The 25,398-nt window shown below is 49.7% G+C and overlaps 2 protein-coding genes across 2 annotated transcripts; both read right to left on the bottom strand.

Annotated features, from left to right (window-relative positions):
* Nucleotides 1-2,705: 2,705 nt before the first annotated feature.
* LOC141735632 (uncharacterized) lies at nt 2,706-10,579 on the bottom strand. The gene is given in 6 exon segments (XM_074568682.1): nt 2,706-3,025; nt 3,837-3,941; nt 4,625-4,870; nt 4,979-4,996; nt 4,998-5,097; nt 10,515-10,579. Coding segments are annotated over 6 exon segments (699 nt in total). The 3' UTR covers nt 2,706-2,860.
* An 11,616-nt stretch (nt 10,580-22,195) lies between these two features.
* LOC141735631 (adenosine 5'-monophosphoramidase HINT1-like) lies at nt 22,196-24,600 on the bottom strand (the record flags this gene model as incomplete). Its single annotated transcript, XM_074568681.1, is given in 4 exon segments — nt 22,196-22,535; nt 23,346-23,450; nt 24,474-24,503; nt 24,505-24,600. Coding segments are annotated over 4 exon segments (396 nt in total), but the record flags the coding sequence as incomplete, so codon positions are not given.
* Nucleotides 24,601-25,398: the final 798 nt, after the last annotated feature.

The following is a 25,398-nucleotide window of genomic DNA, read 5'->3' as shown; positions in this document are numbered from 1 at the left end:
CCCACAGGCTGCAGTTCATGAACTGCTCCAGCTTGGTTCCCTTCCTCAAAGTGCAGTCCTTCAGGAACAGACTGCTCCAACATGGGTCCCCCACAGGGTCACAAGTCCTGACAGCAAACCTGCTCCAGCATGGGCTATTCTTCACAGGGTCACAGGTCCTGCCAGGAGACTGCTCCTGTGCGGGTTCTCCACAGGGCCACCATGTCCTTTGAACGCATCCACCTGCTCCAGCATGGGGTCCTCCACGGGCTGCAGGTGGATATCTGCTCCACCGTTAACCTCCATGGGCTGCAGGGGGATAACCTACTTCATGATGGTCTTCACCACAGGCTGCAGGGGAGTCTCTTTTCCAGCATCTGGAGCACCTCCTCCTCCTTCTTCACTGACCTTGGTGTCTGCAGAGTTGTTTCTCTCACATACTCTCACTCCTCTCTGTTACATCCTGATCCAACTACATCAGGCCCGGGAGAGGTTCACAATGATTCCAAGTGTGAGATTAGGACACAAACAAGGTCAGATGCCGCTCACTGCAGGTTTATTGTTATTCCCCAGCAATAGTCACTGAGACAAGCGATAGAGTAAAGAAAGAAGTAGAGGAAAGGCAGAAAAGAGAAGCAGTATTACGGAGCATAGCAAGAGTATAGTCACCACCACAGGCCCAACAATGTCTTGGCAGTCCTCTGGAAGTTCAGCAGCGTCCCATTAATCCATAGTTGATGGTGGTGGGGGTCTCAATCACAATTCCCAAATTGTGGTAGGTCAACCGCACCAGTTATAGTCCAGGTAGCCCAGGTCGGTCTGTAGCTTGACTAATCAGCGTGATGGTGGCCTTTGCCCAGATAATTGTCATTTTACACAGTTGCCATATAAGCTTTTCCTGCCCCCTTGCTGCTTGGGCAGCACTTGGCACAGTCATTGTGCTTCAGCAATTTTGGAGTTAACAACACAGGCTCTGGTGGGCCCCAGGCTAGGCAGGGTCTGCCCACTCTGATAGCCAGAGGCCTACACCCTTTCTAGCTAGGGGAGCAACACACCCTCTTCAGCTGATGGCAATCTTGGGTGGTGACTGGCAAGCAGGAGGATGGTCTGCAGAAGGTGCTAAATAGATACAAGAAAGCTTCTTATCCGCCTGCAGGCCTGCCATTAATTTGCAGGAGCTTAAGCAAGCTTTGAGACAATTATTTTAAAGTTCCAGTCTTTCACACTCTCTCCGGCTGCAATTGCTGTTGCACAACAACTTTTTTTTCCCCTTCTTAAATATGTTATCAAAGAGGCACTACCACCTGTGGAATTTGGATAATGAGGTGAAGTCTCTGTGCTCAAAGAGCAATTAAGACTGGCTTTGCTATCTCTTGTGCAACCCAGGGGAGTGAAGGCTTGTCTGGCTATCACAGGATACATAAATGACAGGGTAGTCTTGGGGAGCCAGGACAGCCCTGCTTTTTGTCAGCAGAGACAGTAAAATCAAGATAACAGAGACCTTGTGTAGCTCTTTGTTTCCTTGAGAGGCTGCCATGCCCGGTAATTGACCTTTGCCTCATTACCTGTGAAATGCATATTAAAGTTGACACCCCTGTATATGCTAATGAAGATTTTAGAGATCATGCTAAACATATTTGACTATAGCACTCGTCTCTCCACCCAAATCATACTACATGTCACCTAGGGGAGGGAAACCTCGTAATTTTGGAGATAAAAGGATGGAGAAAATGACTGTTAAATTGGGAGAGAAGAAACTTGATACCTGACAGACCAGTCCATGGGCTGTGTTCTTTTCCTCCACCCCAGGCAGGGACGCCTTTCTGGGTAAGCGCTGCGCCTTTCACCCTCTGGGGAATGTTACCCCGGGTTGCTGTACTAACGTTATTTTTGCTAGCAATATTAACCTTAAGTAATTAGCGCTATTGTAGTCAGTGAATTTATCAACGGCAATCTTGAATCTGCGACTGTTGCTCTCAATAAAGTAACTAATTTCGATTATTTGTGAATCTGACTCAGTGAAAGTCCTCTGGTGGGACTCTGATAGTAAATCAGTGAAAGTCCTGGGACTCTGGCAGACAAATATCGAAACTACAGTCCTTTTAACGCGACATGCTCCCACAGCACAGAGGCTGTCTCTCCAGCCACCCCCACAGTCCAGTAAGCTGGGGGTGGGCAAGAGGCTGGCAGGGGACACAGCCAGGACAGCTGACCCAAATGGACCAAGAGAGATATTCCACCGTGCTATGGAAGCACCACAGCTGCCATTCAGACCAATTGTTTTCTCCTACCACGTCCCTCCTCAGCAGAAAAGGGATTATCAACGGGGCCTTATCACACAGCCCTTGATGAAGTGCTCCAACAGGAGTTGGATGCTTCCAACGCATTGCACTGTGCCAAAAGCACCCTTGTATGGCATGCCTGTAGCGTCGCATACAGTATTTTCTAAAGGTGTTGCAGCAGCAGCCGCCTACACTGGCTTTACGTACATTTGCGTACCGCTTCCAAAGAGCCAAGAGTCTGCTTCCTACAGGACGCAGGAGACTGCTAAGCCGTCCCAGCGTCACGCTTCAAATGACTGGCCAAATCACTATCTATCTATAGAACACTGTTAACAGACCGACACAGTCCACGTACTTACACTCCGGGGAGACGCCGTTTTAACTTGCGGAACTATTTCCCTCAGTAAGACGCACAAGACGGAGGTGAGATCCCCATGCTAAATCTTTATTGTGCAACTGCTGCTCACAGCTTTTATTACCTTCCACAGACACGCGGCACAAAACATTCGACATCAACAGTGCCTAGATCGACGGGCAACAGACGAAATCCATTCAGCGGCGATTCGTACACGTGCAGCAGCTCTTGCGGTGCAAAAATCTCAGCCAGGCGGCCAGCCCAACCGACGGCCACCCAGAATACGTAGATGTACGTGACAGACAGGCTGCCCACCCTCGGGCCCTTCATCCGCAACCATCCGGAATCCATCGGTCAGGCCCAGGTGAGCAGCACGCTGCTTGCCAACAATCATTAAATGCCCAAGAAGCTGGAGAAGGAAGTACAAAACCATAAATAAGTAAAATAAAAAGCCACACACAAGAAGGGGAGAGGGCAGGGAGGGGAGGAATGAGAGCAGAGAAGCACCCAGAGAAACCAGTTAGCCAACTCCTAGCAATTCAACCACTGCGCTTCAAATTACTGTCTGTCCGCCTGCAACCGGCATTTCCCAAGGAAAGCTACAAAGTCCGATTACGCACACTGTAGGGGGGGGGGAAGAAAGAGGGCTACGCAACTGTTTTCAAGCTAGACAGTAACGGACTACAAAACAGCCACAGAAGCTAAGTTTGTCTCCGGGTTAAAGCCCCCCGTTATCTCTTCAGGCAACATACGCAACTCGGGTGGAAAATAAGCTTCAGGCTGCCTTTTGCGTGGGTTTACAGAGTCTCTGAACTTGACTTTTATAGCCAAAAGCGAAGCATCCAGCACCTCTCGACCAGCTTTGCCCTTCCTCACCCCCGACCTGCCAAAAACCCCAAGCCCTCTTCTCCGTATTAGAAGAAGTACTACTCCTCCTCTTGCTCTAAACCGTGACAGTAGGCATCACCCTGCGCTCCAAAACAACACTGCATTTTGCACCAGGAGTACGTACCCAGGGATGAGCATTGCTTTATATCGCTACTTTCGGTCAAAAAGCTCAGCTCCATTACAAGCCAGAGAGAAAAGATTATAGCGCCAGAAAACCCAAACCAGCCTACCGTGCCCTATCAAGGGGAAAAGGGGGGATGGGAAAGAGTCTACTAAATTAGGAACTAACGACAGGTACAGTTTAGCATACAGAAAGCTTCCACAGTACTTACACATTCACCAGGATCTTCTGCTTCGCATAACCTCATAATTGCCTCCTTAGGCATGGCTAGGAAAAGCATCGGAGCTTGGGGTGAAAGATCACGGAACGCAAGGCGCTGGAGGAAGAGTAAACAGTTAAAACGTCATTGGCTTCAGAGAAAGGTAATAATAGCTTAAGCAAATCAATATGCCCCACTGAACTCCTACAGAAGCAGACTACTGGATACCCCAAACGCAAGCCGAAACGTTGATTTTTCTTACGCGATATTAATGCTTTCTGTACAAAAAAATACAACGTCTTTACAGAGCCCCCTCCAGAAGTGGGATTCAGCATGCAAGGTGATGGGGGCAAGGAGGTGGGCCAGTACTTCAGACTAGCGACCTCCAGTACGTTTTAATTCGGGTCGATCGTTTCCTAAGGATGACGAGTTTCTGGATTTACTTTTTTGGTAAAGAAAAATAAGAAAAGCTGTAACAATCCAGTTTGGGGGCGCAGAACCAAAGCCTAGCACAGCAGAGCTGTGAAATCTCTACAGTGCTATTAGGAGGCACATCAAGACCTGCGTTTCTCCTACGCAGAACTAACTCATTACGGTCACCACTCAGACGTTCACCGTTTACATACATACGCCTGGAATCCCCGAGGAGACTGACTGCGTGCGCTTAATCTAAGGTTTCAAGACTGTCGTCCTACACGAGGTAGGACCACTCGCATCCCTCGGCAGCAAACTTTGCACGACTTGCAGTGCCAAAGGGATATCACGCGGCAAACGTCTGCGGCTGCCACCAAGTGCCTTACCGTCAGAGGCCCTCCTCTACGCACGCGCGCACGCGACACGGCGGGGCTGGGAACCGAGGCGAGCCGGCCAGCACCAGCAACCCAGTACGCGCCGCGGCAGCCGGGGGCGGGGGGGCCGCACCGAAGAAGCGCGATGTTATAGGGATCGCGCAGTAGAGAGCGCCACAACCCAGAGAGGCCCCGTCCCTCCACCGCCCGCCCGCCCGCCCGCAGCAAGGCCGCCACCCGCCCTGCCGCGCTCCCGGGCACCGCGCAACGGGTCCTCGGCTCAGGGTGCCTGCGAGCGCGGGGGGAGGGGGGGACGGGGGGAGGGAGGAGGAACCGCGCTCAGAGCAAAGCCGCGGCTACCTCCTCGTAGGCGACGTTGGCGGGGAAGCGCCTTGCCGATGATCTTCCCGAAAACACTGCGGGTGGCGGCGGCACCAGGCCGGGCGGCCCGCGCCCCAATAAGCTCGTCGGCCACGACAACGCCCCTTGTCGCCCCCGCGCTTCCTCCACTCGGCCAGGCCCTCCGCGGCGCCCATTGGGCCGCCAGATGGCCGCCGGCCGATCCCGCGTCTCGATTGGCTGTCTCGTCTGTCGTTTTCGCTTGTCCCCGGCCCCCCGGCGGGTCCGCCCTCGTCGACCTGGTGCTTAGCGGGGCTCAGGGAGTTTGCGTGCCCTGGGGGCGCGGAGGGATCCGACCTGGGGGCGGAGGGAGAAGACGTTGGGCCAGTCCGCGGAGGGATCCGTGCCGTGTAGTGCTGCGACCCTGTGGGCGGGCGACGAGGTCTCAGAAGAGGCTGTTGTAGCTACAAGTACTATTGACTGTTATTTATTACCGCGTCAACTCCACCCTGTAATAAATAGCCAGATCCCTTAAACAGAAATGGCACTTATTTTATTATAGGGACAGAGCCAATAAAGCAAAAGCACAGCGCTGGGTGCATGACTCAAGTCAGAGGCACACCAGCTAACACTTCAACCACGTCTTATATACATTCAATATTGCATACGTATTCACTCTTTTGGACAGAGTAATTGTTTGTAATGATTGATTATTATTAGTCCTTTTTCTCTTCTATTTGTGTGTTTCCTTCTGAATTGTTTCTGAGGATCGATGATCTTCAGTTCCCTTTTCCCATGCATCTGTTTCCTTCTGGTAGGATCGATTATCATCAGCTCCCTTCTCCTATGCATCTGTTTCCTTCTGTTAATCACTTGTGGAGTCTTTTGGAGAAGTTCTCTTTTGTTTCTCTCGGATGTTTTTCTTCATGATGTTTTTCTTCATAGTTGCCGTTAGTTGTTATCTTTGAGGTTTCTCATGTTTCCTAATTTACTAAAGGTTAGTTATCCTTATAAGTCAAAGATTTATAGCCTTGTTATTATGGCGAAAGCCAACAATACCTTCACTATTTTTTACAATTCCCCCTTTTTGTCTTTTATACTACATTTGGCTTGAGCCATAACTTTCATTTTGCTTAATCCATTTGTTTTGTTCATAGATCGATTCTGCTTCTTCCAATTGTTGTGGAGTATTTCTTATTCTCCTTAATACCATTATCTTTTTAGTTGAGCCTGCTGCTGCCAATTTTGGATTCTTGGGTATGGTAACTACTTGCATGCTTTGGACTACTGTTATAATTAAGCGTATAAAACAAGGGATTAAGCAAGGAAGAAATAATAAACCAGCGATTGAACATAAGAGAATGTAGCCTAGTGTCTTCCACCAGGTTCCCCCCAAAACATTATTCCACCAATTATCGTTTAACATGGATTCCCATTTTTGAACCGGTACATGCGCAATTTTCCGGATTTCTTCTGTTATTTCCAATATTGCATCCCCATTATCATCTATCTTTAAACAACAATCTGAAGTGTTCCATTTTCCACAAACGCCCCCTTCTTCCGCCAGTAAGTAGTCTAAGGCTAATCGGTTTTGGTAGATAGCAGCCCTCATTTGTTTTTGCTGTTTCGTTATTAGATTTATTGCTCGAGCTGTTCTATTAGATATTATTTCTACAACCGCCTGTAGTCGGACAATGCGGTTTAACATATAAATGGGAGTCCGGTAACCCCAGCTGCCATCTTGAGCCCAAGTGGCTGGTCCGTATACTTGGATTATCCGTTCAGGAGGCCAATCCTCTTCACCCCACCTCTGAGATCCTCCTATAATATCTCTTTTAGTTCTTTTTAAGGACTCATATACCGGTACTCCTAAATCATCCCCTTTTGGTCCAGGCAATAAGAAAAATCCCGGCTGGATAATGCCAAGGGTACAGCTACCCTTCCACTTAGAAGGTAGTTCTGAATAAGCTCTTTTTCCGCATATCCAGAATAACCCTTCAGGGGCTTTCCAAAACTCTGTCTGCATCTCTGCTATATTTTCCCAAAACTTGGATATTTCTGGAATGTTTTGATAAGGGTTTAGGACCCTTTTTTTACATTTAAAAAGCCTGGTCATACTGTCATATTCACAATTTCCTGTATTATTATTTAGGGCCCATACCCATTTTGGCTTTTCTGGATACCACCAGGTGGAATTCCCATTGCTGATTTTAAGTCTTTTACAAGGAGAATGTCCCACACTCTTTAAATAATTTTTACCCTCTCTCCGTAGGCATTCTTCCCCTATTGTGATAGAACTCAAAATCCATCCCTCAGGTCGGTCTTCTCGTGTGCTACTGGTACGATTCCATTTAAGGAGTTCCACTGGCCCTAAACTGCTCCCTTTCCAAGGCCACTCTTCCGTCATTAAAGGCCCTCCGCAAATCCAGCAATTTGTTACATTTAATTCCCTGCTTATTCTTTCCCCCAAATCTACAAACAAATTCTTTCCTAATGTTGGGAGTCCTATTTCTTCCTCCAACTGCTTTCTGATTTTTGCATACAATTCTCCATCAAATTTTGGAGTTATTTTTTTCTTAATTTGTTCTATTTTATTTTTCACTATTTCGGCTTTTATCATATCTTGTACCCCACCTCCGTCTGATATGTCCCAATGCCCAGCTTTAGTAAAGCAGAGCCATTGTTCCCCTCTAGGACAATGCACTCCTAGTCTTGTTCCGCCTATTCCTAAATTCTTCCCAACCCAATATTCGTGTTGGTCATATTTGCACACTGTTAACTCATGGCGGTTATAACAGTGGCTGTTGATATGCGAATGCACTGTCATAGTGGAAACCCTCTTCCTATTCCAGGAGACCTGCTGGTAACACTTCATGCATTCGTTACTGGATACTAAGGATACCGCTAATAACAATACGAGGAGTGGAGGTCCAGTATGGCTTATACTCCTACCTCTCATGCCTATTAAGGTGCTTCCAACAGCTGAGAAATAATTCTTCTTGGCAGCGAGTACAGCGGCCAACCTGGTCTTGCCCTCCATCCTCTTTTGATTCGGTATCCCTGGCTCTTGTAGCAGGTAGGGTTCTTATCTCTTTTCCAAGCAAAATCGTTTTTTACACTTAGAGACCACTGTTTCCCACCATTCTTCAGGAATTTCCCACAGAACCGGCACTAGCAATTCCCACCCACAAATTAATGTTACGATATTGGTATATCGTATCCGAGTTTGAGCCAAACTCAAATTTTGCTTCCGGCAATTTAAACAGAAGGGATGTCTTCGGGATGAATGGTAATACCAATTTTGCTTACAACCTAAGCATTCGCACTTCACCCAACTATGATGTCTAGCATAGGGATGTATCAGACAAGGTATACTACAGGGTACTGGAGGGGGCTGTAGTTCTTCCTCAAGGTTAGGATATAGCCGACTATCTTCTTTATATAAATCACATGCAAGTGCAAACAGAGTTTTCAGTTTTATACAACCCTGACCCTCCTGTCTGTAACGGGAGTGCTCTTCCCCAAGGAGGATATCTAATTTTCCTTAAGGTTTGTCCCGGCCGTACCCGAAACCGATGATAAAGTTCTGGTTTCACTTCCCAAGTTTCTGTGATTTCTAAGTTGTTATTCAGTTCCTCTCCCATACATCACCGCGGTGGTTGGCGTTTTAAGGTGAGTCTGGTGTCCCCAGGAGCTGAAGTCAGAGTCCAATCTCTAGGTTCTTCTACTGGTCCTTTTATTCTGCTGGCATGAGTCCACCCTTTTTCCTTCGTCCGTACTGCAGCTTCCGTAGTCAACAGCACCTGAAAGGGACCTTCCCATTGAGGAGTTAAAGATTGCTCTCTCCAAGTTTTTACTAAAACCCATTCTCCAATTTTAATGTTATGGATCTTAAAATCCAACAGGGTAGTTTGTGGGAGCAACCCTTTATTTCTTAGTTGTTCCAAGTTCTTTGCAATCTGCATTACGTATTGTTTAATACTAGCCTCCCCTCCTTCATAAGTAGCCATTTCCTGCTGTGAAGCCAAGAAGGGCAAACCAAACATCATTTCATATGGAGAGACTCCGAGATCCATTCTGGGTTGAGTTCGAACCCTGAGTAATGCTAAAGGGAGGCACTTGACCCGTGACAGTTGAGTTTCTATCATTAATTTGGTTAAAGCCCTTTTCAAAGTCTGATTCATTCGTTCAACCCTTCCTGAGCTTTGGGAATGCCATGGAGTGTGTAACTCCCATTGAGTACCTAAGGCTTGAGTTATCTGGGTGATTATTTTGGAGGTGAAATGTGTTCCCCTGTCAGAGTCTATTCTATGAACCATTCCGTATCTAGGAATAATTTGTTCTAGCAGGAACTTTGTTACTACATTAGCCAATGTCCTAGTGACTGGAATTGCCTCCACCCAATGGGTAAGATGGTCTACTAATACCAAGAGGAACTTCCACCTTTGGACTTGTGGGAGTTCTGTAAAATCCACTTGTATATTTTGAAAGGGGCGTAAGGCCAACTCACGCCCTCCATGGATGGGTTTTCTCATTACCTTTTTATTCACCTTTTGGCAAGTTATACGCCTATCGGTGATTTGTTTAGCTATTCCAAACACCCCTATGCATCCAAATTTTCTAAGAAAGTGATTTCAAATGGCCTGTGTTCCCCAGTGGGTTTCTCTATGCAATTCCTCCAATATTTTTCTTGCTAATGTTTTATTTACTATCTGACGCCCATCAGGTAACACCCATTTTCCTTCCGGAGTCTTTTCTCCTCCTATTCTAGTTAATTCCTTTTCTTCAGCTTCAGTGAATTGAGGAATATTACCTCGCTCCTCTTTTCTCTGCTGAACAACTAATAATTTCTCTTCCCCATTTTCAGCAGCCTCTTTTGCCTCTTGGTCGGCTAGATTATTTCCCCTTATTTCTGGTGTTAATCCTTTCTGATGCCCCTTTACATGGACTACTGCAATTTCCTTAGGTAGAGTTAAAGCTTCTAATACCTCCAATATTAACTCCTCGTGAACTAGTCCTTTTCCTTTTGAAGTTAGTAATCCTCTTTCTTCCCAGATTTTTCCAAAAGTATGTACCACCCCAAATGCATATTTAGAATCTGTATAAATAGTTCCTTCCTTATGTGCTAGAAATTCTAATGCTCTTTTTAAGGCGTATAACTCACAGCTTTGAGCAGACCAATCAGATGGCAGTTTTCCTTTTTCTATAATCGTCATGTTACTCCCATCTATTATTGCATATCCAGACATTCTTTTCCCTTGTATACACCTAGATGATCCATCTATGTATATCTTTTCTCCTACTGATAGGGCTTGGTCGGTCAAATCTTCTCTGATTTTTGTCTGATAATTTATTACTTCTAAACAATCATGTACTAGTTCCTCTTTAGGTTCCCCATATAGAAACTGGGCAGGATTTTGATTCTTATCTGTTACCAAGGTTAGGTCTTCGTTGTCTAGTAAAATGGCCTCATATTTCAACATCCTAGAATCCGTCAACCATTTATCTGCTTTCTGATTTAAGATATTCCTTACAGAGTGTGGAGTGTGAACTATTAGCTTACCCCTGAAAGTGAGTTTTCGACTTTCTTCCACTAGTATCGAGGTAGCGGCTACAGCTTAGATGCATATTGGCCAACCTCGGCTGACTGGATCTAATAATTTTGATAAGTACGCTACCGGTTTCCTCACCCCTCCCCATTCCTGGGCCAAAATTCCATGGGCTATCCCATTTTCCACATTGACAAACAAATAGAAGGGTTTCTCTAATGATGGTAGGCTCAGAACCGGAGCTTTTATCAGTTTTGACTTTAGTTCTTCTAGTTTTTCATTGTCATTCTGTGTCCACTCTATCTTATCTTCCCCCGTCAATTTCTTGTATAAAAATTTCACCGCCTGGGTATACCCCTCGATCCATAATCTACAGTACCCTAGTAGTCCTAATAACTTCCTTACTTCTCTTCTTGTAGTTGGGGGTGGGAGGGATATTATTCCGGCAGTCCTCTCGGGGTTTAATTTGCGACTTCCCTGACTTATTATATGCCCTAAGTATCATACTTCAGGTTCTACAAATTGTAACTTTCCCTTGGAAACCCTTAAACCTTTCTCTCCTAAAAAGTTTAATAACTGAATTGTTACTTCTCTGACTAATTTTTCCTCTTCCCCTGATATTAATAAGTCATCTACATACTGAGTGATTTGAGTTTTCGGAGGGGTGTGAAAAGATTGTAACAGCTCCTCCAGAGCCTGTCCAAACAGGTTGGGAGACTCCGTAAACCCTTGAGGTAGCTTTGTCCATCTGAGCTGCTGTTTACGTCCGGTATTTGGGTCCTCCCATTCAAAAGCAAAGATATCTCGACTTTCCTCAGCCAGGGGACATGCCCAAAACGCATCTTTTAAATCCACTACACTAAACCAGCTGTGTTCCGGGGGAACTTTGCTCAGAAGGGTAAAGTATTAAAGTACACTGCGCACCCGTGTCCACTAGAGCCTTATACTCCTGTGGGTCTGATGTGCCAGGCCATCGAATCCACACCGTCCAATAAACCCGGTTGTCCCTTTCCTCCACCTGGCCGGAGGCAGGGCCCCCCTAATACTCGTCATAGTATCCATTACTCACTTCTTGCAGAAATGACTTGGAAGTTCCTTCAAGAGGATCAGAAGCAAGATCAGGCCTTCTGCTTTGTCTGGGGAACGGCCCACTGGAAACTGGGGCGGCACTTTTCCTGGAGGGATCCCCTTTTGTGGTTGTCCTTCCTTGCAACTCCTGTACCCGTGTCCGCAGGATCGAAGTAGGTTGTCCATCCCACTTCCTCATGTCCTCTCCGTGGTCCCGCAGGTAGAACCACAGGGTGCCTCGTGGTGTGTACCCTCTGTACTCTCTCTCTTGAGTGGGGAAATGCCTGCTTCTAATAGCTGAGATGCTGGCCCGTGCAGGTGGGGAGTAGGACATATTCTCTTCAAGTTGCTGGACCTTCCGCGACAGTTTCTCCACAGCTGAGACAAGGGGGGAAGAGAGACTTTCTTCATATCGCCGGAGCCGGCCAGCTACCTCATCCACCGTTGGTCCCTCTTCACCTTTCCATTCCATTACTGCCAGGGAGTTGGCATATGACGATGGTGCGCTCCGTACAAACTTCCGCCACATGGGCCTTGTGCATCGCACCTCATCAGGGTCTGTGGGTAAGTCGGCATTGTCCAAGTCATAATAAATCATCTCCCGCACGGCTAATTCTCTCAGGTACTGGATACCTCTTTCCATGGTAGTCCACTTGCTTGGCTGACATACAACATCCTCACTGAAGGGGTACCTCTCCCTCACGCCTAACAGGAGTCGTTTCCAGAGGCTGAGGGCTTGGGTCTTTTTCCCAATCGCCTTGTCAATGCCGCCTTCCCTAGACAGGGATCCCAGCTGCCTGGCCTCCCTACCCTCTAATTCCAGGCTACTGGCCCCATTATCCCAGCACCGGAGCAGCCAGGTGACAATGTGCTCGCCTGAAAGTCGGCTGAAATCTTTTCGCATATCCCGCAGCTCACTCAAGGATAGGGATCGAGTAATTATCTCTGGTTCTGCCTCTTCCTCCTGCTCTCGTGATGGCCCTGGTTCATCATCATCTCTTACTAAGCGAACTGATTTCTTTGTGTACTTCTTCTTCTGTATGGGGGCAACTGATACCGGCACGGGTTGGTTCCCTGGTTCAGTGGCAGTGGCTACCACGGGGGTTGCAGTAGCCGCAGTGTCTGCCGCAGGGGTTGCAGTAGCCGCAGGGGCCGCCGCAGGGGCTGCAGCAGCCGCAGGGGCCGCCGCAGCTGCAGGGGCCGCCGGTCTGGTTTCCATCTCTTCCCCTTGAGGGTGCTGCATAATTCTGAGCAGTGCCTGGTAGATACTGGCCAGGGCCCAGCACAGCGCGGTGAGTTGTGCCTCTCTAGAATAGCCACAGCATTTTCCCTTCAAATATTCTACCACTTTATCAGGGTCCTGTAATTGTTCAGGGGTGAAGTCCCAGACCATTGGAGGTGAGTAGTTCTCTAGGTACCTGCCCATGTTCTCCCACATGCCATGCCACCCCTGACTATCCAGCCTCGGAGCAGATCTCCGGGTGGTAGTCTTAAATAGTCGCTTAACCCTAAACAAGACCTGGAACGTATTCAGGAGACATAGCACTAGGAACACACTAGTTTGAGTATCCCAAGGATATTCAAGATTCTCAAAAGCTGTCATACCTGACCCGAAGGAGAAAAGGGAGGCAAAAGGGCTGGGGAAACTATTAACAAATTCTGAGAGATGGTGTCCAATGTACGGACAGGACAACAAAACCACATAAACACCCCAAAATAGCCGTCTGAACAGTGATGTTATCATATCATAGACAGATAACGCACAGGACAGCAGAATGATAATCCTCATCCCTCTTCCAGACATGGTAAACAGCATCGCAGGGAGTACATAAGCCATATAGGAATTTATGTAACACAGCCATGAGAACAAACCAAGCAACATGATGACCAGTGACTACTTACCTAATAAAATAAATGCATACAAGAAAAAAAAAAAAAAAAAAAACAAAACCAAAACCGTTTTTTCCACGTTCTAGTTGGATTCTGTCGTTATCTCAACCCTTCAAGCCCCACGTTGGGCGCCAAAAAGGACTGTCGTGGTTTAGCCTCAGATGGCAACAAAGAACCACGTGCCGCTCGCACGTGCCTTCCTAATACAGGAAGGATCGTAAGAAAAGGCAAGACTCTTGGGTTGGGACAAAGGCAGTTTAACAGAACAGCAAAGGGAACAGGCAAACAACAACAACACGGACAGGGGAATATACAAACGCGATTACGGAACCGCCGTTCCCCGCCGCTCGCCGACCGGCCGACCCGGGACGCCCCAGCCCGCTTTTAAGCAGCAACTTCCTGCCCCCTCCCCCGGCAGCTCAGGGTGGGCGTGGCTCACATGGCATGGAATACCAGGAAAAGTTAACCCTATCCCCACCGGAACCAGGACAATGCCCACAACGCATCTTTTAAATCCACTACACTAAACCAGCTGTGTTCCGGGGGAACTTTGCTCAGAAGGGTATAAGGGTTTGGTACAACAGGGTACCGGGTCAAAGTTCTCTTATTCACCTCCCATAAGTCTTGCACCAACCTATACGTCCCGTCAGGTTTCTTTACAGGTAGGATAGGAGTGTTATGAGGAGACATACAGGGTTCGAGGGTCCCATCAGAGACGAGTCCTTCAATTACCGGCTGGAGGCCTTTTTTTTCCCCTCCATTGAAATGGGGTACTGCCTGACTCGTATGGGGTGATTTTCCCTTTCTATAGAAACTTTGATTGGTTGGATATTCAGACCTCCTCTGTTACCAGCCACAGCCCAAACTTGCTGATTAATTTTGGATTCATCCTCCTGACTTAATCTTAGTATTTTTGCAATCATTTTCCCCTCCTCGGGGATTACTCCAACCCCCAGCTGGATCTGCAAGTCTCTTCCCAACAGACTGCACCCAGCTCCAGGCACTAGCAAAATATTCCCTACACCTATTTTGTCATTACCTTCAAAAACCACCTGCTTGATCACCGGGGCTTTAAAACTTTCCCCGTTTGCTCCCGTTACATTAATTACTTCTTTACTTATAATGCATCCTTTAGGTATGTTACAAACACAAGTTCGCTCAGCTCCTGTATCTACTAGAAATTCTAATACTTCCTCCTGGGGGCCTACTTTTAGGTTTATCAAGGGCTCAAGGTGATAACTATCCCCCAGGAGGTAGAGCCCCTGACACCCCTAATCCTCAATTTCTTTAAACACTTTCTGATCTTTATCCCTTTGAGGACATTCCTTCTTAAAATGCCCAAGTTTCCCCCAATAGAAACATCCACTTCCTTCATTCCTTTTCTCAGTTCCCGATGGTCCCCTTCTGGGAGGGATCTGATTCCGTCTAAAAGTCTCCTCCGGCCTTTCAGGATTCCGTCCCATCCCCCCCATCACCCTGGGATTTTTCTGAACATTTCCTTCCCTCATGGTGGCTACTATGATTTTAGCTTTTGCTTTAGCCTTCTCCTCATCTCTTCATACATATACTTTCTGAGCTTCCCTCAGTAATTCGTTCAGGCCCCGATCCTGCCAGTCCTCTAGTTTCTCTAATTTTCTTCGAATGTCTGGCCAGGCGTGTGTAACAAATTGAACTCTCAGTATTGTTTGCCCCGCGGGACTCTCTGAATCTCTTCCTGAGTACTGTCTCATGTTACGTCGCAGCCTTTCAAGCCATTCGGTCGGGGTTTCCTCCCTTCCCTGCTGCCCATCAAATGCTTTGGTTACGTTCTGCCCTCTAGGAGCGGCTTCTTTTATACCTTTAATAATTAAATTTCGATAATCACTCATGTTCCTACGACCCTCTACATCATTTTGATTCCAATTTGGGTGTACTATTGGCATCTTCTGATCCCCAGGTGGGCCTTGATGATTTTCCCTTTCCCAAATTCTCATCCCAGATGTTCTAATCATTTGCCGTTCCTCGGGAGAAAATATTATACTTATTATCGACTGCATTTCCTCCCAGGTATAAATATTAGGGCCTAGGAATTGGTCTAATTTTTCTGATAGGCCTATTGGATCTTCCAGTAACCCTTTTAATTCCTTTTTAAAGTTCCTGACTTCAGTGGGAGTCAAAGGAACGTTTACAAATCCTGTCCCCCCTTGTGCTCCCCCCAGGGGTACTTCCCTTAAGGGGAATAAACTAACTCCTGGTGTTTCCTGCACCGTGTCTTGGTCTTCCGATTCCTTGACTTTAACAGAAGTTTTCCGCCGTAACCTAGGAGAGTTTGTAAGTGATACTTTTTCAGTTAACCTCTGAGACCTCTCCGACCTTCTCCTAGCACTAGGTGTCAGCTCTTTTCCAGGAGAAGGGGGGGCTGTTGGAGGGAGGCGGTAGGGAGGGGGCAGAATTTCCAGAGGATCCCACCACTTCTCCTTTTCTTCCCTTGAGATCTCAGGTATTTTAAAGGCACTAACTCCTTTTGGCCAAATCTCCCCTTTCCAGCAGGAGGCGTATTCACTCTCCTCTGGGCTGAAGGATTCTTTAGAGTTTACATAAAGGTTTAAAGCCTGGCATATCCACCCTTCAAAGGGCCCATATCTAGGCCAATACAAATGGTCTGCTCGTATAGGTTCCTTTGTCCATTCTATCATACAATACTGAATCATTTTAACTTTATCCTTATTTTTAGTATCCGGATCGATATTCCAATTAGCCAATTTTATCCCCAAAGGACTGTCTTGGGGTATATCTGCCGGCACTTTCCCTCTCCCCTTTTCCCTGGGACTCTGTTTACATATCTTTTGTCCCATTTCCCTGGGGCTGTCTTCCGCTCACCACAGCAGTCAAGCACCCAATTTTCCCGGGGCTGTCTTTCACTCAGTCTCTGATGCTTCGTCTCTTCACCGGCCAATTCCCTCGCGGGAGATTGGAACCGCGGTTAGAAAGACTCCACACTCGCTCCCCAGATCCGGACTGTCCAATCCGAGTTCCACACACACAGCAATCAAGCCCCAAACCCGCCCAACCAAGCAGTACTTACAGTCCTGTTTTCTTGCCTGGGTCTTCGTGCACAAGAATTATGGGCTACCGCGGTTTTTTCCTGGGGAGACTTACCCCTTTTGCTTTATGAGTCCCTCCTCTCGTGGGATTATCAGCTTGGAGTCTCAACAGGCACCGGGAAGTCCTTCAAGCAGGCCGCCGAAATCGGTGGGGTGCACCTCCTGCTCGGGGTCTCGGAGCCCACTGGGACCAAGTGAAAAATCCCAGACGAGCCCCCAAATTGTAATAAATAGCCAGATCCCTTAAACAGAAATGGCACTTATTTTATTATAGGGACAGAGCCAATAAAGCAAAAGCACAGCGCTGGGTGCATGACTCAAGTCAGAGGCACACCAGCTAACACTTCAACCACGTCTTATATACATTCAATATTGCATACGTATTCACTCTTTTAGACAGAGTAATTGTTTGTAATGATTGATTATTATTAGTCCTTTTTCTCTTCTATTTGTGTGTTTCCTTCTGAATTGTTTCTGAGGATCGATGATCTTCAGTTCCCTTTTCCCATGCATCTGTTTCCTTCTGGTAGGATCGATTATCATCAGCTCCCTTCTCCTATGCATCTGTTTCCTTCTGTTAATCACTTGTGGAGTCTTTTGGAGAAGTTCTCTTTTGTTTCTCTCGGATGTTTTTCTTCATGATGTTTTTCTTCATAGTTGCCGTTAGTTGTTATCTTTGAGGTTTCTCATGTTTCCTAATTTACTAAAGGTTAGTTATCCTTATAAGTCAAAGATTTATAGCCTTGTTATTATGGCGAAAGCCAACAATACCTTCACTATTTTTCACAACCCCAAACGTGCTTGTGGCTTTTTGGTGCTGCTCCCTCCAGTCAAAGGACTGCTTTTGCCAGGGCAGGGCAGGCCTTAACTTTTCAGAACACTCCCCAGAACCGACAGAAGTTGCTCTCAATTGTTCCCTGCAAGCCCCGCTTGGATTGCAGACGTTTCTAAGCTGCGCGCCTCCTGGGAGAAAATACAATACAAAGCGTGTCTTCAGCACTGGTGGCTCGAGGGCTGTGGGTGTGGGTGTGTGGGGGGGGGCGCAGATCGAGATAGGATTTGCGCTAAGCTGGGTAGGAGGCTCGTAGAAAAACAGGCAGTGCCCCCAAAGCTGCCCAAGGGTGGTCTCTGGTGCCCTGCACCCCCGGGGATAGTGAGCAATTTGATTGGTCTACACAACTGTATTGTAACATGTATAAACCCTGCTTTCCTCTGTAGCGGGCTAAGGATATCCTTAGCCGCCTTTGCGGCAAGGGCACGTTGTCGGCTCACGTTCAACTTGATGTCCACCAGGAGCCCCCCACGTCAGCAAAGCTGCTCTCCAGCCAGTCGGCCTCCAGCATCTACTGGTGCATGGGGTTGTTCCTCTCCCGTGCAGGACTTGCGTATGTTCAGGTTCCTCAGGTGGTCTCGAACCGGATCCTTTCCTACGATGGGAGGGACTTTGTTCCCCCAGTCCCTGCCTTGAGGTTCAGGGACTTGAGAGATGCGGGAACAGTGATTGCCGGCGACAACGGAGGAGAAAAATCCTTGAGTGCCTCGGCCTTCTCCATGTCGGTTGGCGCTAGCTCTCCTGTCTTACCTATCGGAGGGGGGTGGGGGTGGTGTGCGTTTTCTTTAGTCTTCCTTTTCTGACCAACGCACCTGTAGAAGCCCTTCTTATGATTCTTCTTCACATCCCTTGCCAAATTCAGCTCCAGCTGTGCCTTAGCTTTCCCGACCCCATCCCTATATTCTTCCCAGGATGCGTGTCTCTGCTTCCACCGCCTACGCATTTCCTCCTTGCGCTTCAGCTCGACCAGAAGGTCCTTACTCAGCCATGCTGGGCTCCTGCCTTCCTTGCCTGATTTCATAGAATCGTCTAGGTCGGAAGGGACCTTTAAGATCATCGAGTCCAACCATTAACCTAACGCTGCCAAAACCACCACCAAACCACGTCCCTAAGCGCCGCGTCTACCCATCTTTTAAATACCTCCAGGGATGGTGATTCAACCACTTCCCTGGGCAGCCTGGTCCAACGTTCGATAACCCTTTCCGCAAAGAAATTTTTCCTAATATCCGTCCTAAACCTCCCCTGGCGCAACTCGAGGCCGTTTCCTCTCGTCCTATCGCCTGTTACTTGGGAGAAGAGACCAACCCCCGCCTCGCTACAACCTCCTTTCCGGTAGTTGTAGAGAGCGATAAGGTCTCCCCTCAGCCTCCTTTACTCCAGGCTAAGCCACCCCAGTTCCCTCAGCCGCTCCTCATAAGCCTTGTGCTCCAGACCCCTCACCAGCTCCGTTGCCCTTCTCCGGACACGCTCCAGCACCTCCGTGTCTGTCTTGTAGTGAGAGGCCCAAAACGGAACACAGTATTCGAGGTGCGGCCTCAGCGGTGCTGAGTACAGGGGGACAGTCGCTTCCCCAGTCCTGCTCGCCACGCTATTCCTGATACAGGCCAGGATGCTGTTGGCCGCCTTGGCCACCTGGGCACACTGCTGGCTCACATTCAGACGGCTGTCTACCAATACCCCCAGGCTCTTTTCTGCCGGGCAGCTTTCCAGCCACTCTTCCCCAAGCCTGTAGCGTTGCACGGGGTTGTTGTGACCCAAGTGCAGGACCCGGCACTTGGCCTTGTTGAACCTCATACCATCGGCCTCGGCCCATCGATCCAGCCTGTCCAGATCCCTCTGTAGAGCCATCCTACCCTCAAGCAGATCGACGCTCCCGCCCAACTTGGTGTCGGCTGCAAACTTACTGAGTGAGGGTGCACTCGATCCCCTCGTCCAGGTCGTTGAGAAAGATATTAAACAGAACCGGCCCCGGTACTGAGCCCTGGGGAACACCACTTGTGACCGGCCGCCAACTGGATTTAACTCCATTCACCACAACTCTCTGGGCCCGGCCCTCCAGCCAGTTCTTTACCCAGCAAAGAGTACGCCCGTCCAAGCCACGAGCAGCCAGTTTCTCCAGGAGAACACTGTGGGAAACGGTGTCAAAGGCTTTACTAAAGTCTAGGTAGACGAATTTCTATTTTCCCATTTCTTACGCGTGGGAATCGAGAGCTCTTGTGCTCGAAGAAAAAACGTCCTGAAAGAGCTGCCAGCTCCCTTCTGCTCCTTCTGCACAGGGGCTTCCAACTCCTCCTGTTTGTTACCTGTGCTGCGCGCAGTGGTATAGAGGCACTTCAGTTGGGCTGCCGACCGTGTCGCCTTTCTGGAGGATCAAGCCCCAAGTCCTTTGCGGCATTTCTCAGGGGTTCCCCTGTTGGTTCCTAACGCATCAGCAGCCCCTGGCTCTTCTCTGTTGCTCAGAACTCCATCCCCTTCCCCCGCTGAGCCTAGTTTAAAGCCCTCCTTGTAAGTCCGGCCAGCTTGTTGGCAAAGACCCTCTTGCCCCGCTTGGTCAGGCGAATCCCATCAGCTCCCAACAGACCCGGCTTCTCAAAGGTACACCCGTGATCACAGAAGCCAAAACCTCGCGTATGGCACCAGCTACGCAGCCAGGCATTCACCTGTTCAATTCGTCTCCTCCTTCCTGGACCCCTCCCTCTGACTGGGAGGAGAGAGGAGACCACCACCTGTGCTCCTGATCCTTTTAACATTGCTCCGAGGGACATAAAGTCTCTTTGGAGGGTTCTAAGTTGCCTCGTCAGACCCTACGCGGAATAGTAGGAGCGCATGATAATCTGCAGGGATCACCAGGCTCGGCAGCCTCTCGGCGATGCCACGGATGCGAGCCCCTGGTAGGCAGCAGACTTCTCGAGAGAAATCGCCTGGACCGCAAACGGGTGCGTCAGTGCCTCTCAGTAGGGGATCTCCAATTGCTAACACCTTACATGCTTTTCTGGTGGCACTGGTTCTGATGCGGGCGGGAGGTTGGGTCAGCTTTGCGTGGTTGGCTTGGCCAAGTTAACCAAGCTCACACCCACCTCCTTATAGCTGTTCCTGGGTTTCCAACACGCGCACACAAAGAGCATCCAACAGGCTCTGCACATTTTCATCCCTTCGCACGCAGGAGTTCCGGTGCCTTGTCTCTTTCATTACCAAGCGAGAACAAAGGGAGACTAGAGCCCTCTGCTCACAAGAGCCTCTTATTGCTCAGAAAGAAGGCTTTGTCTCTTGCAATTTCCCCCCCTCGAAGCAACTGGATCCCCAGCGATTTCCCCGACTTTCCTGTCTCCAAAACCCCAGTCACTATCGTTCCTTAAAGCACCAACCCCCTTCAACACTTCTACATGGAGGAATCTGCCCTTTAGGCTTTGTGATGGATTGACCTCGGCCGGCTGTCAGGGGCCCGCCCAGCCGCTCTCTCACTGCCCCTCCTCAACAGGACAGGGGGAGAAAATAGGATGAAAAAGTTCCTTCAGGAAACATCCACCGGCCGGATCCACAGGCAGCAGGGAAATACCTGCCCCAGACAGCGCTTTGCCCTTTCTTCAATAGGTTTTCCCAGGGGCGTCCCCGGCTTCGCCGAGCCGCTCAGCTTTGGCCTGCGGCAAGTCCAGTGCCTAGCTGGCTGGCACCAGCTGCGTCCAGCACAGGGCAGACCCTGGCCTCTTCTCACACAGGCTACCCCTGCAGGCCGCACCTGGAGCGCCGTGTCCAGTTCTGGTCCCCACAATTCAAAAAAGAGACGCAGACCGACTGGGGAAGGTCCCAAGGAGGGCCGCAAAGATGACCAAAGGGCTGGAGAACCTGCCCTAGGAGGAAAGGCTGAAGGAGTTGGGTCTCTTCTCCCTTGCAGAAGAGAAGGCTCGCGGGGGAGGGAACCTCATCGCAGTCTGCCAGTACTTAAAGGGTGGCTACAAAGAAGAGGACGGAGGCTTTCCCACAAAAGGTCGGACGCAGCGTTCAAGGGCAACGAAGGATGGCCCTGCTTTCCCATGCCCGTCTCCCTTTTTTAATAGCTGTTAAAGAAAGATGAAGTTGGCTGTCTCCCTGCAACGTAGCTTTGGTTTGGGTCTGGCTGGGATGGAAGGTAACTTTCCCCACAGCAGCCCTCATAGTGCTGTGCTTCGTAGCTGTAGCTGGAAGGGTGTTGATAACACACCAGTGTTCTGGCTACTGCCGAGCAGTGCTCCCACAGCACGGAGGCTGTCTCTCCAGCCACCCCCACCCCCACAGTCCAGTAAGCTGGGGGTGGGCAAGAGGCTGGCAGGGGACACAGCCAGGACAGCTGACCCAAATGGACCAAGAGAGATATTCCACCGTGCTATGGAAGCACCACAGCTGCCATTCAGACCAATTGTTTTCTCCTACCACGTCCCTCCTCAGCAGAAAAGGGATTATCAACGGGGCCTTATCACGCAGCCCTTGATGAAGTGCTCCAACAGGAGTTGGATGCTTCCAACGCATTGCACTGTGCCAAAAGCACCCTTGTATGGCATGCCTGTAGCGTCGCATACAGTATTTTCTAAAGGTGTTGCAGCAGCAGCCGCCTACACTGGCTTTACGTACATTTGCGTACCGCTTCCAAAGAGCCAAGAGTCTGCTTCCTACAGGACGCAGGAGACTGCTAAGCCGTCCCAGCGTCATGCTTCAAATGACTGGCCAAATCACTATCTATCTATAGAACACTGTTAACAGACCGACACAGTCCACGTACTTACACTCCGGGGAGACGCCGTTTTAACTTGCGGAACTATTTCCCTCAGTAAGACGCACAAGACGGAGGTGAGATCCCCATGCTAAATCTTTATTGTGCAACTGCTGCTCACAGCTTTTATTACCTTCCACAGACACGCGGCACAAAACATTCGACATCAACAGTGCCTAGATCGACGGGCAACAGACGAAATCCATTCAGCGGCGATTTGTACACGTGCAGCAGCTCTTGCGGTGCAAAAATCTCAGCCAGGCGGCCAGCCCAACTGACGGCCACCCAGAATACGTAGATGTACGTGACAGACAGGCTGCCCACCCTTGGGCCCTTCATCCGCAACCATCCGGAATCCATCGGTCAGGCCCAGGTGAGCAGCACGCTGCTTGCCAACAATCATTAAATGCCCAAGAAGCTGGAGAAGGAAGTACAAAACCATAAATAAGTAAAATAAAAAGCCACACACAAGAAGGGGAGAGGGCAGGGAGGGGAGGAATGAGAGCAGAGAAGCACCCAGAGAAACCAGTTAGCCAACTCCTAGCAATTCAACCACTGCGCTTCAAATTACTGTCTGTCCGCCTGCAACCGGCATTTTCCAAGCAAAGCTACAAAGACCGATTACGCACACTGTAGGGGGGGGGAAGAAAGAGGGCTACGCAATTGTTTTCAAGCTAGACAGTAACGGACTACAAAACAGCCACAGAAGCTAAGTTTGTCTCCGGGTTAAAGCCCCCCGTTATCTCTTCAGGCAACATACGCAACTCGGGTGGAAAATAAGCTTCAGGCTGCCTTTTGCGTGGGTTTACAAAGTCTCTGAACTTGACTTTTATAGCCAAAAGCGAAGCATCCAGCACCTCTCGACCAGCTTTGCCCTTCCTCACCCCCGACCTGCCAAAAACCCCAAGCCCTCTTCTCCGTATTAGAAGAAGTACTACTCCTCCTCTTGCTCTAAACCGTGACAGTAGGCATCACCCTGCGCTCCAAAACAACACTGCATTTTGCACCAGGAGTACGTACCCAGGGATGAGCATTGCTTTATATCGCTACTTTCGGTCAAAAAGCTCAGCTCCATTACAAGCCAGAGAGAAAAGATTATAGCGCCAGAAAACCCAAACCAGCCTACCGTGCCCTATCAAGGGGAAAAGAGGGGATGGGAAAGAGTCTACTAAATTAGGAACTAACGACAGGTACAGTTTAGCGTACAGAAAGCTTCCACAGTACTTACACATTCACCAGGATCTTCTGCTTCGCATAACTTCATAATTGCCTCCTTAGGCATGGCTAGGAAAAGCGTCGGAGCTTGGGGTGAAAGATCACGGAACGCAAGGCGCTGGAGGAAGAGTAAACAGTTAAAACGTCATTGGCTTCAGAGAAAGGTAATAATAGCTTAAGCAAATCAATGTGCCCCACTGAACTCCTACAGAAGCAGACTACTGGATACCCCAAACGCAAGCCGAAACGTTGATTTTTCTTACGCGATATTAATGCTTTCTGTACAAAAAAATACAACGTCTTTACAGAGCCCCCTCCAGAAGTGGGATTCAGCATGCAAGGTGATGGGGGCAAGGAGGCGGGCCAGTACTTCAGACTAGCGACCTCCAGTACGTTTTAATTCGGGTCGATCGTTTCCTAAGGATGACGAGTTTCTGGATTTACTTTTTTGGTAAAGAAAAATAAGAAAAGCTGTAACAATCCAGTTTGGGGGCGCAGAACCAAAGCCTAGCACAGCAGAGCTGCGAAATCTCTACAGTGCTATTAGGAGGCACATCAAGACCTGCGTTTCTCCTACGCAGAACTAACTCATTACGGTCACCACTCAGACGTTCACCGTTTACATACATACGCCTGGAATCCCCGAGGAGACTGACTGCGTGCGCTTAATCTAAGGTTTCAAGACTGTCGTCCTACACGAGGTAGGACCACTCGCATCCCTCGGCAGCAAACTTTGCACGACTTGCAGTGCCAAAGGGATATCACGCGGCAAACGTCTGCGGCTGCCACCAAGTGCCTTACCGTCAGAGGCCCTCCTCTACGCACGCGCGCACGCGACACGGCGGGGCTGGGAACCGAGGCGAGCCGGCCAGCACCAGCAACCCAGTACGCGCCGCGGCAGCCGGGGGCGGGGGGGCCGCACCGAAGAAGCGCGATGTTATAGGGATCGCGCAGTAGAGAGCGCCACAACCCAGAGAGGCCCCGTCCCTCCACCGCCCGCCCGCAGCAAGGCCGCCACCCGCCCTGCCGCGCTCCCGGGCACCGCGCAACGGGTCCTCGGCTCAGGGTGCCTGCGAGCGCGGGGGGAGGGGGGGACGGGGGGAGGGAGGAGGAACCGCGCTCAGAGCAAAGCCGCGGCTACCTCCTCGTCCTCGTAGGCGACGTTGGCGGGGAAGCGCCTTGCCGATGATCTTCCCGAAAACACTGCGGGTGGCGGCGGCACCAGGCCGGGCGGCCCGCGCCCCAATAAGCTCGTCGGCCACGACAACGCCCCTTGTCGCCCCCGCGCTTCCTCCACTCGGCCAGGCCCTCCGCGGCGCCCATTGGGCCGTCAGATGGCCGCCGGCCGATCCCGCGTCTCGATTGGCTGTCTCGTCTGTCGTTTTCGCTTGTCCCCGGCCCCCCGGCGGGTCCGCCCTCGTCGACCTGGTGCTTAGCGGGGCTCAGGGAGTTTGCGTGCCCTGGGGGCGCGGAGGGATCCGACCTGGGGGCGGAGGGAGAAGACGTTGGGCCAGTCCGCGGAGGGATCCGTGCCGTGTAGTGCTGCGACCCTGTGGGCGGGCGACGAGGTCTCAGAAGAGGCTGTTGTAGCTACAAGTACTATTGACTGTTATTTATTACCGCGTCAACTCCACCCCAAACGTGCTTGTGGCTTTTTGGTGCTGCTCCCTCCAGTCAAAGGACTGCTTTTGCCAGGGCAGGGCAGGCCTTAACTTTTCAGAACACTCCCCAGAACCGACAGAAGTTGCTCTCAATTGTTCCCTGCAAGCCCCGCTTGGATTGCAGACGTTTCTAAGCTGCGCGCCTCCTGGGAGAAAATACAATACAAAGCGTGTCTTCAGCACTGGTGGCTCGAGGGCTGTGGGTGTGGGTGTGTGTGGGGGGGCGCAGATCGAGATAGGATTTGCGCTAAGCTGGGTAGGAGGCTCGTAGAAAAACAGGCAGTGCCCCCAAAGCTGCCCAAGGGTGGTCTCTGGTGCCCTGCACCCCCGGGGATAGTGAGCAATTTGATTGGTCTACACAACTGTATTGTAACATGTATAAACCCTGCTTTCCTCTGTAGCGGG

This window comes from Larus michahellis, chromosome W (genome assembly GCF_964199755.1).
Source record: "Larus michahellis chromosome W, bLarMic1.1, whole genome shotgun sequence".
Taxonomy (NCBI): Eukaryota; Metazoa; Chordata; class Aves; order Charadriiformes; family Laridae; genus Larus; species Larus michahellis.
Note: the sequence above shows the minus strand (reverse complement) of the source record. Positions and strands in the feature narration are given on the sequence as shown.